Here is a 15,395-nt window from a genome sequence, read left to right as displayed (position 1 = left end):
GACGTGGCTTCAAACGGAGTTAATGGAGGTTTCCGACAGGAGCCTGTGACCATGAGGAACAAAGGTAAAGAGCAGGCAGAAAGGTTATGGAACTGATGTCGATGATTATTTCTGGACTGAACACAAACACACATCTGCAGGGGGCAAAGAAAATCATCATTAACCTATTCATGTAGACAGGATGTAGGTTTTATACAGAGGCGCTGAAAAGTTTCTCAACTATTGACTTTTTTTCCATTTGGGCATAAACAGCAGCAGATTTTCACACAAAGGAGACGGAAATATGAGACTGTCATGTATATATTCAGGAAAAAAGGTCCAATATGACAGATGTGTGAGTGGTAACAGTATAAAGACCTCCAGGATTAGGTTAATGTCCATGGACTCAGACTCCTCCAAGCTGCTGTGGACGACTGATCAGCAGCTACTGGAAACCTTTAGCTGCTGTTATTGCTGCACAAGGAGCTCACAGCAGACACTGAGAGCAGAGCTTCACACACTGCTACCACTCACACAGATGAAGCTTTGGATCATTGTACTGAAGGAATAAAGGACAGAGGCTCATACTTCTGTCTCATCTGTTTGATTGGGTTCTCTCTGTCAACTTCCTGTTCAAAAGTCAAACTAAAGCCGGCCATGTTGTGCGTTTTTTTGGTCTGATTTGACCCAAATTTCAGTTTTCAGGCGATCAATGAGCGATGATTAAATTTCTGACATTTGATATTTTTGTCGCCCCTGGTGAGAGTATCGCACAAGTTTAAGCGGTGATACCGCCTGTCTGTGTCTTCCTCCACTGCGCATGCGCTGGGCGAACGCGCTCAACGTCACTGCGCCTTCACGAAATTCAGACAATAACAAACATGGCGGCGCCCACACGGAGTTAGACAGAAGTGATGGAGGCCATGTTCAACGAGCTGTGGCAGCAACACGCAGCACAAACTGTGTCACTCTGACTTTTTCTTTGAAGTAACAACACTTCCGGGTTAGACATGTTTAATTTGTGGTTCAGTGTGAGCACCTGAAGCTCCGTACAGTGTGAGCGCATCAATTGTGAGCTCTGACGTGACAGCGCATGCGTGTAATTGGTACTGTGTGAGTTGGTGTTAAACGTAAACATCCCCAAAATCACACAGTGTGTTTGAGGCTTAGATGAGAACTTTATTAAACATAAAAGCAAAGTCTAAACAAAACAACAACAACAACAACAACTCACAACAGACTGCCGAGACTAACACAGAGTAAAACTGAAGGAGAAGAACAGACACTAGAACAAACCTGGAGACTGTAGCACAGGCTGACCACACACACGACCGACTAGCCGAGGCGGCGAGCAGCACATGGCTTAAATACACACAGGTGAGACACGTTAGGGCGGGGCGTGCCATCACACAGGAAGTAAACACACACAGACACGGAAGGAACGTAGACTTTCAAAGTAAAACCGGAAACAACCAAAAGTACAAATACACTAAAATACACAGGAAAAGGGATAAAAGCAGCCGTGAAAACCATTTGTATTCATTCATGAACTTTCACACACCTCTGTATTATGAGTGTTAAACTAATCCACTCTCCTGCTGTGCTTCCTGTTTCCTGTTTCCATCTCTCATGTAGAGTCTGAACCCATATCTTTGAAAAACTTAAAACGGAGGTCAGAGTTTTTTGAACAAGGTAAAAAAAAAACAGGAGATAAATCTGACCTGTGGGGTAATATATATATATATATAAATATTTGAAATGTGTGTGTAATCTGGTGGCTGGGTTCTCTGTGCTTTGGCCTCAGATTGTCCTCGGAGCATGTTTCCTTATTGATTACAGCCCTGTGTTCAATTGATAATAAACATTTATCGATTGATTACGAGCTGTCCGTCTCTCTCTCTCTCTCTCTCTGTATATGTGTGTCTCTCCTCTCTGTTTGGTGTTGGAGCTTAACCCTGGTGCTGTGCCCCCCTTTCCTTCCCTTCTTCAGGTGGCTCAGGGTCCAGTGCGCTGGTCTACCTCTGTGGTAAACAGGGCTGAGTGTGCAGTGACTTCCTTCTCCTGGTCTGAACTGGGACACAGCCATGCTGCTCAAACCAAGAAGACACATTTTGGCCATTTTTACTTTAGCTTAATTACAACATTAGAAGCAAACGTGTAGAAAAAACTTGTAGCGTTGAGCAGCATGTCAGACTGTGTTCCAGCATACGACCGCAAACACAACCCTCCGAGTCTTTGTGGTGTTTTTGTGCTTAACACATGAAGCTGAAAGCATCACTGGCCTGCATGTACTGAAGCCTTTCAGACTCTGCTCGTCTTGTCGTGCTCTCGTAGTTCTCTGTGTGTGTGTGTGTGTTTGATTTTGTTGCCCTCACAATCAGTTTATTGATTTTCCTATTCACAAGTATTGGGCTGGTGTCCAATGTAAAAGTCAACAAGTGGGTGATTGGAGAAAATCAATAAGTCCTGGTGGATGAAATGTGACCTTTGCTGCTTGCGGCTTGTTGAAAACATCAATTACTGTTGTGCTCTGAAATGACAGCTTCAGTGATGAATTGGTGCTTGATTTAACAATCAAGCTGAAACTTAAATTAGCCCGTCGAGCTTTGTGTTGATGTGGTGTGTGTGTGTGTGTGTGGCCTCGGGGCTAGCTTGTATTTTTATATTGTGTTTCATAGCCCTGCTGCTGCCAGCAGTATTGACTGAATGATTTTCTTTCTTGTCTAGGAGGGCCTGAGTCTGCGATGCCAGATGTGAGTACCGGTGTTAACCCTCTCAAGATGACAGAAAATGGCTCAGATTACAAAATAAGAGCCCACTTAGTTAATTTTTAATGACGGTAACACTGTTGCACGTAACACCGTGACAGAACATCTCACGTGGGTTTTGTGGTGTGTGTGAGAGGATGTTAATCCAGCGTTTGGGACTCTTTGTCTTCAGATACCCGTTCCCTCCATCACTCCATCTTCCAGCCGCTGGTCGTGGGACCCAGAAGAGGAGCGCAAACGACAAGAGAAGTGGCAGAAGGAACAAGAGCGCCTCCTACAGGTACACAGAGTGTTTGGTACAGGATGTGGTGAGCTAGAGTGGTCAGCAAGAAAATTTGTTCTTGATGGTTTTAACGTGCATGCTGTATTGATATTGGTATTGGAATTATCCCAGCTGCCGTCAGGCGGCCATCTCCCATGATGCACCGATGCTCTCCATTGACAAAATAAGTCATTTCACTTTGCAGCGTCCTGCTTTTGTCTGGTGGCTTTGAAGAGAGCAAAGATCAATATGAAAGCTTCTGTCCTGTTGTCCATATTCTAATTGCACAAACATTTGGTCTGCATCTGTTGACCTGAACACAAAGGCAAAAATGAACCTGAATAGAAAAGAATCGATACAAACCGAAGCCTTCTGTCCCCTCACACATTATAAAGAGCTTCTAATATGCTGGAAAGTTTTAGACAGGCAGCTGCAACTGAAGTCCGTCTGTCCATCTTAAATTCTTCTGTGGGCCTATTTCTGGATGGATATCAAAGGTGGCGATGCAGAGTGCCGATGCTGCCGGGAAAGGCTTGTTAACTCCTCCAGTCCTGCTCCCTGCTGGATAAACAGCCTGATTCCACGAGCAGCCAGGGAGACTTCCTGCCCTGGGCAAGCGTACCTAGATTCATAGTGGTTAGATAACACGTAGGAGAGCTGAAAGTGATCTGAGCTACGATACATGTTTACCGTTTATCTGATCACTCACTTTCTTCTGCTATTTGCTACAATCATGTCCGTGTTATCAGAATTTTAAGGACAATATGGAGGCCTGAATCTCAGCTGAGGTAGACAAAGAGAACACAATCAAACAGAAATATTAGATTTGGTCATAAATGACCAAAAGAGTGGATCATTTTCCTGAATACATAAATGTATTCAGGAAAATGATCCACTCTTATTATTATCATATTTGGGTGGTAAAGGTATGATGCAGCAAAACAGGCCCAAACCATGCTACCACCACCACCATGCTTCACAATGGGATCTAAAGTTCCACTCAGTTCATAGAGTCATAGTAAGGAAGCAGCTCTTTCAGTAATCATTGGGCATCCTCCAGCCAGTAATGTGTGGGATTCCTGTGTTTCTAACCCAGTTACCTGCAAAATAAATTATTATCTGATTGATTGATCCAAGAATTCAGCTAGGATTCAGTCTTAGATCAATCAATCAGTCAAACGTCATTTATATTGCACACACACACACACACACACACACACACCTCTTTTCATAATATAAGTAAACCAGGAATAGGCGCAGGATAAAAACCGAGGAAACACTGTCATCAATTACACAGAATGTGAAGAAACACTTCACATTTCACAATTCAAATAAAATTAAAAACCAAAGAATCCAAAGAAATCAATAATAAAACCAAGAAAAGAATTTCTATTGAAACACAAAATGAGCTAAAACCAGCTTGTGTAGATTTTGTTAGTCAAAGTCCCTTATGCATAGCAACGGTCTGTTCTTCAGAATTACCAGATCAATTTTTCATCACAGCAAGTGTGATAAAGTCATGCAGTTTTGAGCATGTTATGTGCATGAACTGAGCTGACCTTTGACCTCTCCGTATTCTCTAACAGGAGAAATACAAGCGTGATCAGGAGAAGCTGCAGGAAGAATGGCTCAAGGCTCAGCAGGAGATTGCCACGACCGAACAAGAGGTAAATTCTAATTTATAAAAAAACACTTTAAACATTAAACACTTTAAACAGGATTAAAAGGTGGAAACCAGCTGTGACTCATAGCAATAATTGACCTAAATGTATTCAAAGAGCTTTGATGGCGCTGTTGATCAGAATTGCTATAATTATGCAACCATCATGTGGGAACAAACTTCTCTATGTGGCTTTTAAAATGCACAGAAAGGTCAGAGACCGTGCCGGGTCATGTGCACACACTTCCCCTAAAAGCAGAAATCTTTCACAGTTTTGCAACAAAAACTCCCGTCTGCAGGATTTCAGAACAGGAGGTCGAGGATTTGTCGCCGCACTTCCTCCTGCATGTTGATAAAAGTCATGTGTTTCCACGCTTCCTCTTTTTCTGCAGCCTGGGAGCCTGGAGCTGAACAGCCACAGCGTCAGCAGCCCACACTCGCCTCCGTCTCCCATCAGCCAGCCCACATCATCGCTTCTGTGGGACGAGGAGGAGAGGAAGAGGAAGGAGGAGCAGGAGCGCCGAAGGCAGGCGGAGGAGAGGAGGAAGAGGGAGGAGGAGGAGCGGGAGCTGCAGCGTCTCCGGGAGGAGAGGAGGAGGAAGGAAATGCAGGAGGAAGAGGAGAGGATGAGAAGGGAGGAAGAGGAGAGGGAGGAGGAGGAGAGGAGGTGGCAGGAAGCTGCAGAGAGGGAGCGAGCGCTGCAGCAGCAGCAGCAGCAGCAGCAGCAGCAGTGGTCAGTACAGCCGCTGCTCCTCCTGCAGTTACACTCACATGTTTGTTTAACTCGCCATTTAACACAGTGAACACCTTTAAGCTGCTTTTCATTAACACAAGTCTGCATGTGCTTTATCCTGCCTGTGCACACTGTGCTGCTTCACCACAGGGCTGGTAGCTCCCATGGCTTTGTCCAGGCTGACAGGTTAGTACAGGAGAGCGTGTGTGTGTGTAGCTTCTTCACATTGTGCGTGTAGGCAGAGTGTTGTTTACCTGATCTGCACCAAACAAGTGTCTCACAAGCACACAGCTCAGCTAAACAACAACAAACAAACACTGGAGACACTTATCAATTCATCTCTTTTATATCTGACAGGGCGAAATCCAAGTCATCCCCTCAGCTGGATGATGAAGACAAACCTCAGAGCAAAGGTCAGTGTTCTTATATAACCAGTGATGAGAGCAGTGTGGGGCTGGCTGTTGGTGTGATGGACATATGTTGCACATATATATGTGTGTGGGGCTGTTTACCCTGCTGTAGGTGTGCAGGCCAGGGGCCTGGCTCAGTGGCTGCTGGATGAGCAGAGGAGGGTCCGTGACAAACGGGTCCTCAGTCAGAGCACCGCGTCGCTGCTGGAGCTGGAGCGCAGGCACATCGTCAATGCCATGAGACACAGGGAGCCGGAGAGAGGTGGGCTCCAGCCCGCAGGCGCCGCCGCCGCCTCCCCCCGTTCTAATCAGTCGATGAAGACATCTTACTGAATCCAAACTGTTTGATTTGCAGCTGATTGCAGACGGCGATCAACCAGCCGGCTAACTGGAAAATTACATCCAGCACAACAATTATGTCATTGATTACTTTGTGATTGCTTTCAGGTCAATGAATTTTTTCCTCTGTAATTGAATTTGTCTAATCCAGGCACTCAGAGGAAACCCGTAATATCTGTCCAGCACCCGCTCTGATCTGGATTCCACTGAATATTTTCATTTTGTTCACACCGAGCGTGACTCTGGGCTTATCTCTGCTGCAGTGACAGGATTTGGAGACAGGAAGGGCCAGCAGTCCCTGACGCAGGCTGAGCTGGAGCGGCAGCAGATCCTGAATGAGATGAAGAAGAAGACTCCTCTGCTGACTGACAGCAGCTGGATCCGCCAGCGTGCTGCCAGCGCGGCCGCCAACAAGGAGGCCGACGTGCCACCCATGCGCAGGTACCGTCCCCTCCCCGCTCTGTGGTGCTTGGCTTTTTACACCAACTAATATCGAGTCAGTCCGGCTGCCACTCCAGATGGCAGCCGGACGGTTTTACTACTAACCAGCTAACGTGGGTGTGGCGTTGGGTTGGCTTTGCAGGGGCGACTCTCTTGACAACTTGGACTACAAATCCTGGCGCTCCTCTTGGACACCCAGAAGCAGCTCTTACGTCCCAAACTACTCTCGACCTCAGTCTGCCCTCTCCGGCAGCACTTCCTTTTACGGTGGCGGGTCGGGGGCCCAGCGGCCCGGCTCCTCCTCTACCCTGCCTTCCTCCTTCTCTATGGGCTCCCTCCGAGGCGGGGCAGGAACCCCCTCGTCCCCTTGGTCCCGGCAGTCCCTTTCCCCCTCACCCTCCTCTCCATCACCCACTGCCACCTCTCCAGAGCCTGCGCCTGAGGCCGGGGCCCCTCAGCAGCGGAGCAGGTAAACATGCTGCTTTGCTGCCTCTAACCGCTCACTGGTACTCACTGGGTTGTAAAATCCTACTGAAGGGGGCGCTGTTAAGCTGTATCTGGTGGCAAAGGTGGACTTTTTCTTGTTAAACTTCCAAACATATAATAACATTGACATGAACGTATCTGATATTTTCTGTTTTCAGGTCCAACAGGGATTTTAATTCACTGATTTTAAAGGAAATGTTTGAATATTTTTTAAGAAATGTCCTAAAACATTTCAGCCAACAGTCCCATATCTGTCACACAAACCCAGATGTATACCAGTGCGACTGTGTGTGTGTGTTGTGTGCTCGGCTCTCATATCTCAGCTGTGCGTTCTGTAATCCAGGTCAGTGAGTGGCAAGAAAATCTGTACGTTCTGTGACACCCCGCTGGGAAAGGGAGCGGCCATGATCATCGAGTCCCTCGGGCTCTGTTATCATTTGGGCTGTTTTAAGGTGAGACTTCGGCCCGCCTATCGTCGGGCCCCCCCACCCCCCTGTGGAGCACAAAGGCCGACCTTCAAATACTAACCCGATCACTCCCGTCTCTCTTCTACTAACCTGCTGAATGCATAAAGTTCTGATCCTCTTTACAGCAGCAGAGAGCGGCTGGGCTTCTGTGCCAAAACCTGCCAGACAAACTCTAATCACTCTTTCTGTTTTTCAAACAATCTTCTTCTGGGATTCTTCACTTTGACTCTGGTGTCCTCCTCACTTTATTTCCCTACACACAGTCCGGGCCTCGGCTCGGTCCAGGACATTAACTCGTCTCTTTCCCCGGTGTCTCCTCAGTGTATCGACTGTAAGTCTGAGCTCGGAGGTTCAGAAGCCGGGGCTGAAGTCAGAATACGGAACAAGCAGCTCTACTGTAACTCCTGCTACATGCGATTTAAAAGTGAGTCCACGCTCATCACTCACATGTGTGGTGTTGTGTGTTTGTTTTTGTGTTTAAATCATGACGTTTCTCTTCTCTTTAGCTGGCCAGCCAACAGCTATGTGACGTGACTGTCCTCCAGCAGATCGACGAAGAGACTACTTGTGACAACAACCCATGAACTTTACCTGAACATTGAAGCCATTAGCAGATGAGCGGGGACACTTCCTTCCGTTTATGACTCCCTGATAAGAGAATCGTGTTTGTTTTTACAGTGTGTGATGGAGAGGGTAAGCTTACAAAGACGTAATCTCACTTTTATCTTGATAAGTATTACAGCTGTACAAAGAGTTAAGGGTTCCGCATGCAGCAGAGTTTTTTTTAGCCGTGAAGCTAGTCGAGCAGTAAATCGTCTACAACTGGTGGTTTTCAAAGTGTGAGGCGGGTCTACAGCCAGGGGAGTCAGTAGAGACGGGGTGACACCTGGTTTAAAGTCTGATGAAGGGTGATGAGATCAGGCATCAGTTTTTGGAAGATCAAGACAAGACACAGTAATAATCCACAGACCTGTCCTGCAACACAGAACGACCACCTAAAAACAGGCCTCACTGATGCCTCCTTCCTGAACCTCCCTCCCTCCCTCGCTCTGTCTCGCTGCTGCTGACATGTCTTCCTGTCTTAAAACATACATTTCTGTCCTGACTCTCAGCCTCCCGACTTCTTTGTTTTTAGTAGTTTTAACAGTAAAAGTTCAGTAAAAGTCGGAGGAAATGGCTTAAAGCACACACAAGGTCTGGAGCAAAGAGGAGAGAACATCAACAATAAATAACAGCAGGGAAGTCTCACTAATATGACACATAAACAGCCCTTTGCCTTCTAACCCTCTGCCTGACTGCACCTCTGTGCCGTCTGCGGCGCTCCTCATCAAAGTGCTCATCATCCACCTGTGTGGTTTCCTGCACTAAACCATAATCAGGAGCGAGTATCCTCCACGTCTCCCCCCCCGTGTGCATCCAGCACCCATTCCCACTAAAACATCTGGGGGGGGGTTTATCCCCTGAGGGGGAGGGCTCGCTGTCACACACTTTGAAAACCTCCTGAATCCAAAACATCTGTCCTCTGACCTTCACTTAGATTTCATAGCTACTGAACGAGGACCATCTTTCTTTCCTTCCTTTTTTTTATTCACGCTTCTTTTTGTGGTATTAACATGTTGTTGAGCTTTTCTTATCATGTCTATGTGCCTTTGTTGTTTGTTTGTAACAGGGAGGAGTAATTATTAGACTTATATTTAAAGAAGCTTGGATAGCACTTGTCTGGACAAAAGCAGGAAGTATATCAAACACTAAGAGTGTAAATAAAAGGACTAAATGCTCACCTCTCACTCTCTCTCTCTCTCTCTTGTGTGTGTGTGTGTGTGTGTGTTAATTCCAGCTGTGTGATTTGCTGTTGTAATATTTCGGGATATGATGCAAGGCTTTTCCAGCCTCTGTAATCAGAAGTCATTACAGCCGTCGTTCCCCTGTCTCATCCTCTGCTCCTCTGTAGTGCCACAGTCGTAATGAAAGGAATTTCAATGAGGTTTTGTGCTCAGGTTCAGAGGACCTGCCTGCTCTGTGTTCTCCAAAGCCAATTTGTCATGCATATTTCATTCAGCATGCATGCATTACAGCTGATTACACGTTGATAGGCTATTTTTTTTCATAATGAAATCCTTCATTCCAGTTTCACCAAATCATCATACCTGCATGTTGAATATTCATGCAGCTCTCCTGATTGTTCCATTTAAAGATGCAAAGACGGGAAATCGTCCTCATTTCACATCAGGGGTAATAAGCTCAGTTCAGGCAGCATATTGACTGTAAGCAGAGACAGAGGAGCACAAACAGACCCCAGAGGCACACATCTCAAATTCTTCGATTCCCTTTTCTTTTTTTAGATTTTCCTTGGCGCTCTTGTGGGAAAGAGATTTGAATCCTGACGTTTTAGAAAACATGCGTGGCCCTGAATGGCGCCGAGCGGCTGTGAAACATAAAACCTTCCCATCTTTTTTTTCCTCTAAAAGTCCAGGCCGCCCGCAGCCAGCCAGCCAGCCAGCCAGCCTTTCAGGGGGACTCTGACGTGGTGGTGAAGCCAGAAACAGGATGCTCGGCCTCTTTAAAAAGATGGAACACAGATGGAGGAGCTCAGACAGGCCTGTTTAACCCCCGTCCATCATCATCCCTGACTCCAGCAGGGAGGAAACATCTCACATGTTTCAGGATTTCCAGGCAGAGCCTGTGAATGTTTTGATTTTGTCCAGGTGTAGCTCGTCCTGGCCTGTAGGGGGCACTGTGTTCTAAGGTTTTTTTTTTAATGGCGCTCTTTTGGGCTGCAGCTGGGTGATACCTGATGTTGAGTGTGTCATTTCATATTATATGTTAAGGGAATTAGAAATGCTGTTCTTGGAATTCATCCACAGTCGTTTAAAAGCCTTCTGCGACTTAATATGGTTTCTATAATTAATAAGCGGCAACAGATTCTGGCTCAGCTGTCAGAGAAGGACAATCTGTTTTTATTCCTCATATCTGGCTGACTTTTACCCGTCTCAGACGTCTTAGTCCAGCTCTAGTCATTTAATAAGAAAAGCCTTTCACACTCCAGAGAAGCCATCAGGCTGGAACTCACCTGTAGCTTGAACTGATGCTATAATTAGTCATGTAATTGCACACATCGTCTCACCAGACCTGTTGCCATGGCTCGCAAGTACTGAGCACATACGCCGCAAAGTGCTCTGTCACACGTTCAATTAACTGCAGGGATTAAAGAAAATGCACTTAAGGTAAACCTGTAACTTTCCAGCTCATCACAGTTGTATCTATGATGGAGTCTTCCTCCTTTGTGCTGAGGAAGACTTTTTTTAATTCCCTCTTTAACCTGCAGCCGGTTAATACATCTCTGAATGGCAGAGCACACGACGGGTAAAACACAACCTTTACAGTAACAGCAGTCTTGTAAGCTGTGATTACGTTTGCAATCACAGCTCTGTGGGCTAAATGATGACTGTGCTGCATCGCTTTAATTACAGCACGAGTCTGTAGCTCCTGGAAATAATTAGAAAATGTTACCAAGACGGAGCTGATAACTTAAAACGCCATCTGAGCTGGAGTGGAAACTCCCCTCTGTGCAGCACGGTGGTGGTAGTATGATGGTTTTAGGCCCCGTTCACACTGGAGAAAGTCAATCCAGCTAGAGTAGGATTGAGCCCAGACAGCCTTTAAGCTGGATGCGTTCAGACCTAAGTAAGTAGCATGTCGCTAGCCGGATTCGCTCGCCACATTTGCGTTCACACCTGAGCCACATTTGAGCCAATCCGGCTAGATCCACCCAAGAGAGGTGGATCTATTGAAATCAAACTGGATACAGCCGGATTGGAGGTGTTCACACTCAGAAAAAAACACATCTGGATTGATCAGGATGCGGCCGAATCCTGCTTAAACCATATTTTTTTCCCTAGTGTGAAAGGGGTATTAGAGCCTGTTTTGCTGCATCTGGACCAGGACAGCTTGTCCTCATTGATGGATCAATGAATTCTGAATGACAGCAGTGAATTCTAAAGGAACATGTCAGGACATCTGTCTGTGAGCTGGATCTGAAGAGAAAGAGCAGCAAGACAACGAGCCCAAACACACAAGTGGTTCTACTAAAGAACTGTTCCAGAAGAACAGAGTTCATGTTCTGAAGTCAAAGACCTGACCTTCATCCACCTGAGATGTTGTGGAAGGACCTGAAACAAGCAGTTGATGTGAGGAAACCCAGCAACATGTCAGAACTGAAGCTGCTCTGTACTGAGGAATGGACTCAGACTCCTCCAAGCTGCTGTGGACGACTGATCAGCAGCTACTGGAAACCTTTAGCTGCTGTTATTGCTGCACAAGGAGCTCACAGCAGACACTGAGAGCAGAGCTTCACACACTGCTACCACTCACACATATGAAGCTTTGGATCATTGTACTGAAGGAATAAAGGACAGAGGCTCATACTTCTGCGAAAACCTGCTGGTGTTTTGGGTCAGATTGATGCATTTTACCTGTAAGTGTTCAATATGTGGAATTCATCATTCATTCATGCACAGCACTGGTGTCTGCTTCGTTCATTAACTACAGATGATCAGCTCTCTCCTGCAGACACAAACCTGTCCTCGTTGAGATTATTGATCTGTGACCTTTTGTTCAATGAGCTAATAATCAGCATGGATCTCCACTCGTCTCCATTACAAATGCTGGCTCTAATCCTCGGGTCACAGAAGGACAGAGGTCATTCAGCAGAGACTGAGATTAATGAACAGGGACTGGTTGGTTTCCATTGTGATCATTAAACCTGCCTCACTCCCTCTGTGGTGCTCCTTCCGTTCTGACAGAGGAGGACATTTTTCTGCTGTTTTCTAAAGAACATGGAAGCAGTCCAACAACCGAGAGAATTATTCATCCAGCTCTTCTTTATCTTTCTCCCCCCTGCACACAAAAAGCCATGTTCCTATCAGGAAGCAGAACATGTGTGATTCTCTCTGTGACCTTAAGAACGCTCTGATTTATTTTTGCTTCCTCCATCAGGAAGCGAAAGTATCATTTGATTTGAGTTGCTTTTCTGGTCGGCGAGGAAGAGAAAAGGAGTGTGTGAAGGAGTGTTACAAGGCTCTGAGATGATAAGGCTGCACGGTCACAGCTGGGCCACCCTGATACGCTTCAGACTGCATTACGCCCGGGGTGACAGGGGACCAAGTTTTCTGTCCTCCTCACATTAATTCAGCTTGCTTCAGTCCTACAGCTGATTCTCAGTTAAAGCATTTTCTGCTGTTTATCTGCTGTTTTTGTGCTTTTAGCGTGGAGACGAGCAGCAGAGCTGATCGTGTACCGGAGGCTGTTGTCTGCTGTTCGGTCCGGACGTGCGTCACCTTCCCACCTGTGCTCCCTTCACCTTATCCCACGCCTGTCACCCAGGATTGAAGTTAATTAGAATTTTATCAGAAGGGGACTTAAAAGAAAAGATGCACGCTCTTACATCTGCCCTTTATTTGACGTCAGGAGATTCATGTTTGACAGTCGGACAGACAGGGTGGTGCTGCTGGTGGAGGTGGAGGTCGTGTTTGTACCGGCCACCCACAACATCTCTGTCCAGTGTCCGTCAGTCTCCACCTAAAGGTCATTATCATCTCGTCTGTGTGCAACATGACACCAGGTGCAGTGAAAATATCAGAAGTGACGCCGAAACAAGCGCCAGACATGCTGACGTAAACCGAACAGTCAACACTGAAGATCTGAACACAAGTTAGCGCTTCCTTCCTTCCTTCCTTCTTCCTTCCTTCCTTCCTTCCTTCCTTCCTCCTTCCTTCCTTCTTTCTTTCCTTCCTTCCTTCCTTCCTTCCTTCCTTCCTTCCTTCTTTTTTTCCTTCCTTCCTTCCTTCCTTACTTCCTTCCTCCTTCCTTCCTTCCTTCTTTTTTCCTTCCTTCCTTCCTTCCTCCTTCCTTCCTTCTTTTTTCCTTCCTTCCTTCCTTCCTTCCTTCCTCCTTCCTTCATTCTTTTCCTTCCTTCCTTCCTTCCTTCCTTCCTCCTTCCTTCCTTCTTTTTTTCCTTCCTTCCTTCCTTCCTTCCTTCCTTCCTCCTTCCTTCCTTCCTTCCTCCTTCCTTCCTCCTTTTTTCCTTCCTTCCTTCTTTTTTCCTTCCTTCCTTCCTTCCTTCCTTCCTTCCTTCCTTCCTACTCCCTGTGGGACTAAACACTTTCACTAACAGACATCAAACACTTGTGATGGAGCAGCTCCATCAGTGACTGCAGAGGGACAAACTCAAGTCTTTTTTTATGGTTGCAGATACCTGACACCACCACAAAGCCTTCAAACTTCTATGTGACTCCACTGTGTCACGTTTGTTCACCTCAAGATCATTAGAGGCATGTTTCATTCTTTAAAGTCTCTTGTTGTTTGTTTAGCTTCCGCCACTTCCTGTTTCGGTGAACAGCGGCGACTGACAGAGAGCGTATCTTGTTGTTTTTTGGAATATCCTTATCGTCCATGCCTGGTCCCAAATAACAGAAATATGTTGCTACCGCTACCAAGCCCGCCAATCACAGCAATCACAGCACCTGCGGTCTGCACCGCCTCCACGTGCAGTTACAACACAGCATGGCCACAGAAGTATAAATCAGCCTTTACACACACATACACACATATCGTACGAGTCACCAAAATCCTCTTGCTGCCAGTTGGTTTCACTGCTGTTGTTTCTTTAATTTATTCCTAACTCTGTGTAGGCGTTTAGATTACTCACACAGATTAGATACACTTGCAGTCGGATTTTGTTCAGTTTGGACTGAGCCAAGCTAGCAGCTTCATCTTGATGCTAGGCTAAGGTTGGCTACTATTTTGTTATTAAACAGAAAAGTACATGAGAGAAACATTAATCTTCTCAGGTCCAGAAATTAAAGGTATAGTTCAATTTGCAGAACATCTTTATCTGAAGGTAACCCTGTTTCTGCCGCAGTCGAAATTAAAATGACATTTGCATGAAGCGCTTAAATGAATAAAGCAACAGAGCCTGGGGGGGGGGGGGGGGGGTTAAATAAGCCTCATTTAGAAACATTCCTGAGCTACTTCATTATGATTAATACAGATACAGAAACACATGCAGTATTTTTGTTATTAAAGCTGGAACAGGAAATTGATTTTTCAACCAACAAATGAGACAGAGACAAGAGGTGAGACCTTCAACGTGTTTAAATGAAATCACTTAAGAATAACAAACCACACAGAGGAGCTGACAGCATCATTTGTAAACACAGGGAAGCAGCTTATATTTAAAAAAACTGTGAAGGTCGTTATGTTGTTTCATGCTGTGAATGATTTTAAACCATTGAGACGGGAAGGAAAGTTAGGCTGTCCTCACCGGAACAGACACAACTGGAGGTCTAGATTTCAGTCTTGGAAAATTTCTGTTTGACGTTATAACTTCATGTGTTTAAATATGATTTTTAACTTACCCCTCACTATTGTTTAATGCCTAACCTTAACCAGCGGGCCTTAATGCCAATTAAAAACACAAAACTGTGGGCAAAAACACAACAGCTCACGGTGTCAGGGGGACTTGAACCTCAGATTTCTGGGTGAAAGTCCACTGCATTGCACGACGTTTGTGACTTCAGACGTTTGTGAACATCTAAAGACAAAAACATCTTCCAGGCTCAGGACTCATTTAACATCTGTGCCTCCGAGCGGGCACGAGGCGAGGATGAAACAGGCAGGAGCGAGAGTGTTAAATTCATCTCAGGACAGTGTTACACTCTGCCAGCCGTGGGGAAATGTGCAGCAGAGTGTTTGTGACCGTGCATGAGTGCTGCTCATTCACCACTAGATGCAGCTTTGTTCCACTCAGCCTCTGTTTCCTTCTCTGAGTAGCCATATGGGCGACTCAGTAA

The 15,395-nt window shown here is 45.9% G+C and overlaps 1 protein-coding gene across 12 annotated transcripts in view; it reads left to right on the top strand.

Annotated features, from left to right (window-relative positions):
- Nucleotides 1-9,332, top strand: part of lmo7a (LIM domain 7a) — a 42,697-nt gene extending 33,365 nt beyond the window's left edge. For 5 of the 12 annotated variants that reach the window (XM_028394393.1, XM_028394390.1, XM_028394389.1 and 2 more), the window contains 14 exons: nt 1-64; nt 1,615-1,671; nt 2,707-2,732; nt 2,920-3,027; nt 4,596-4,676; nt 5,062-5,402; nt 5,553-5,588; nt 5,760-5,815; nt 5,925-6,074; nt 6,415-6,592; nt 6,735-7,061; nt 7,422-7,530; nt 7,867-7,969; nt 8,052-9,332. In XM_028394393.1, the coding sequence (XP_028250194.1) occupies nt 1-64; nt 1,615-1,671; nt 2,707-2,732; nt 2,920-3,027; nt 4,596-4,676; nt 5,062-5,402; nt 5,553-5,588; nt 5,760-5,815; nt 5,925-6,074; nt 6,415-6,592; nt 6,735-7,061; nt 7,422-7,530; nt 7,867-7,969; nt 8,052-8,074 (1,659 nt within the window). In that variant the 3' untranslated portion in view covers nt 8,075-9,332. Of the gene's footprint in view, nt 65-1,614; nt 1,672-1,969; nt 2,006-2,706; nt 2,733-2,919; nt 3,028-4,595; nt 4,677-5,061; nt 5,403-5,552; nt 5,589-5,759; nt 5,816-5,924; nt 6,075-6,414; nt 6,593-6,734; nt 7,062-7,421; nt 7,531-7,866; nt 7,970-8,051 lie in introns of all 12 variants that reach the window. The other 7 variants (XM_028394388.1, XM_028394392.1, XM_028394391.1 and 4 more) reach the window with 7 other exon arrangements.
- Nucleotides 9,333-15,395: the final 6,063 nt, after the last annotated feature.

The sequence above is a fragment of the Parambassis ranga genome, chromosome 21 (genome assembly GCF_900634625.1).
Source record: "Parambassis ranga chromosome 21, fParRan2.1, whole genome shotgun sequence".
NCBI classification, from domain to species: domain Eukaryota; kingdom Metazoa; phylum Chordata; class Actinopteri; family Ambassidae; genus Parambassis; species Parambassis ranga.
The sequence above is the reverse complement of the archived record's forward strand: the minus strand, read 5'-3'. Positions and strand labels throughout refer to the sequence as shown.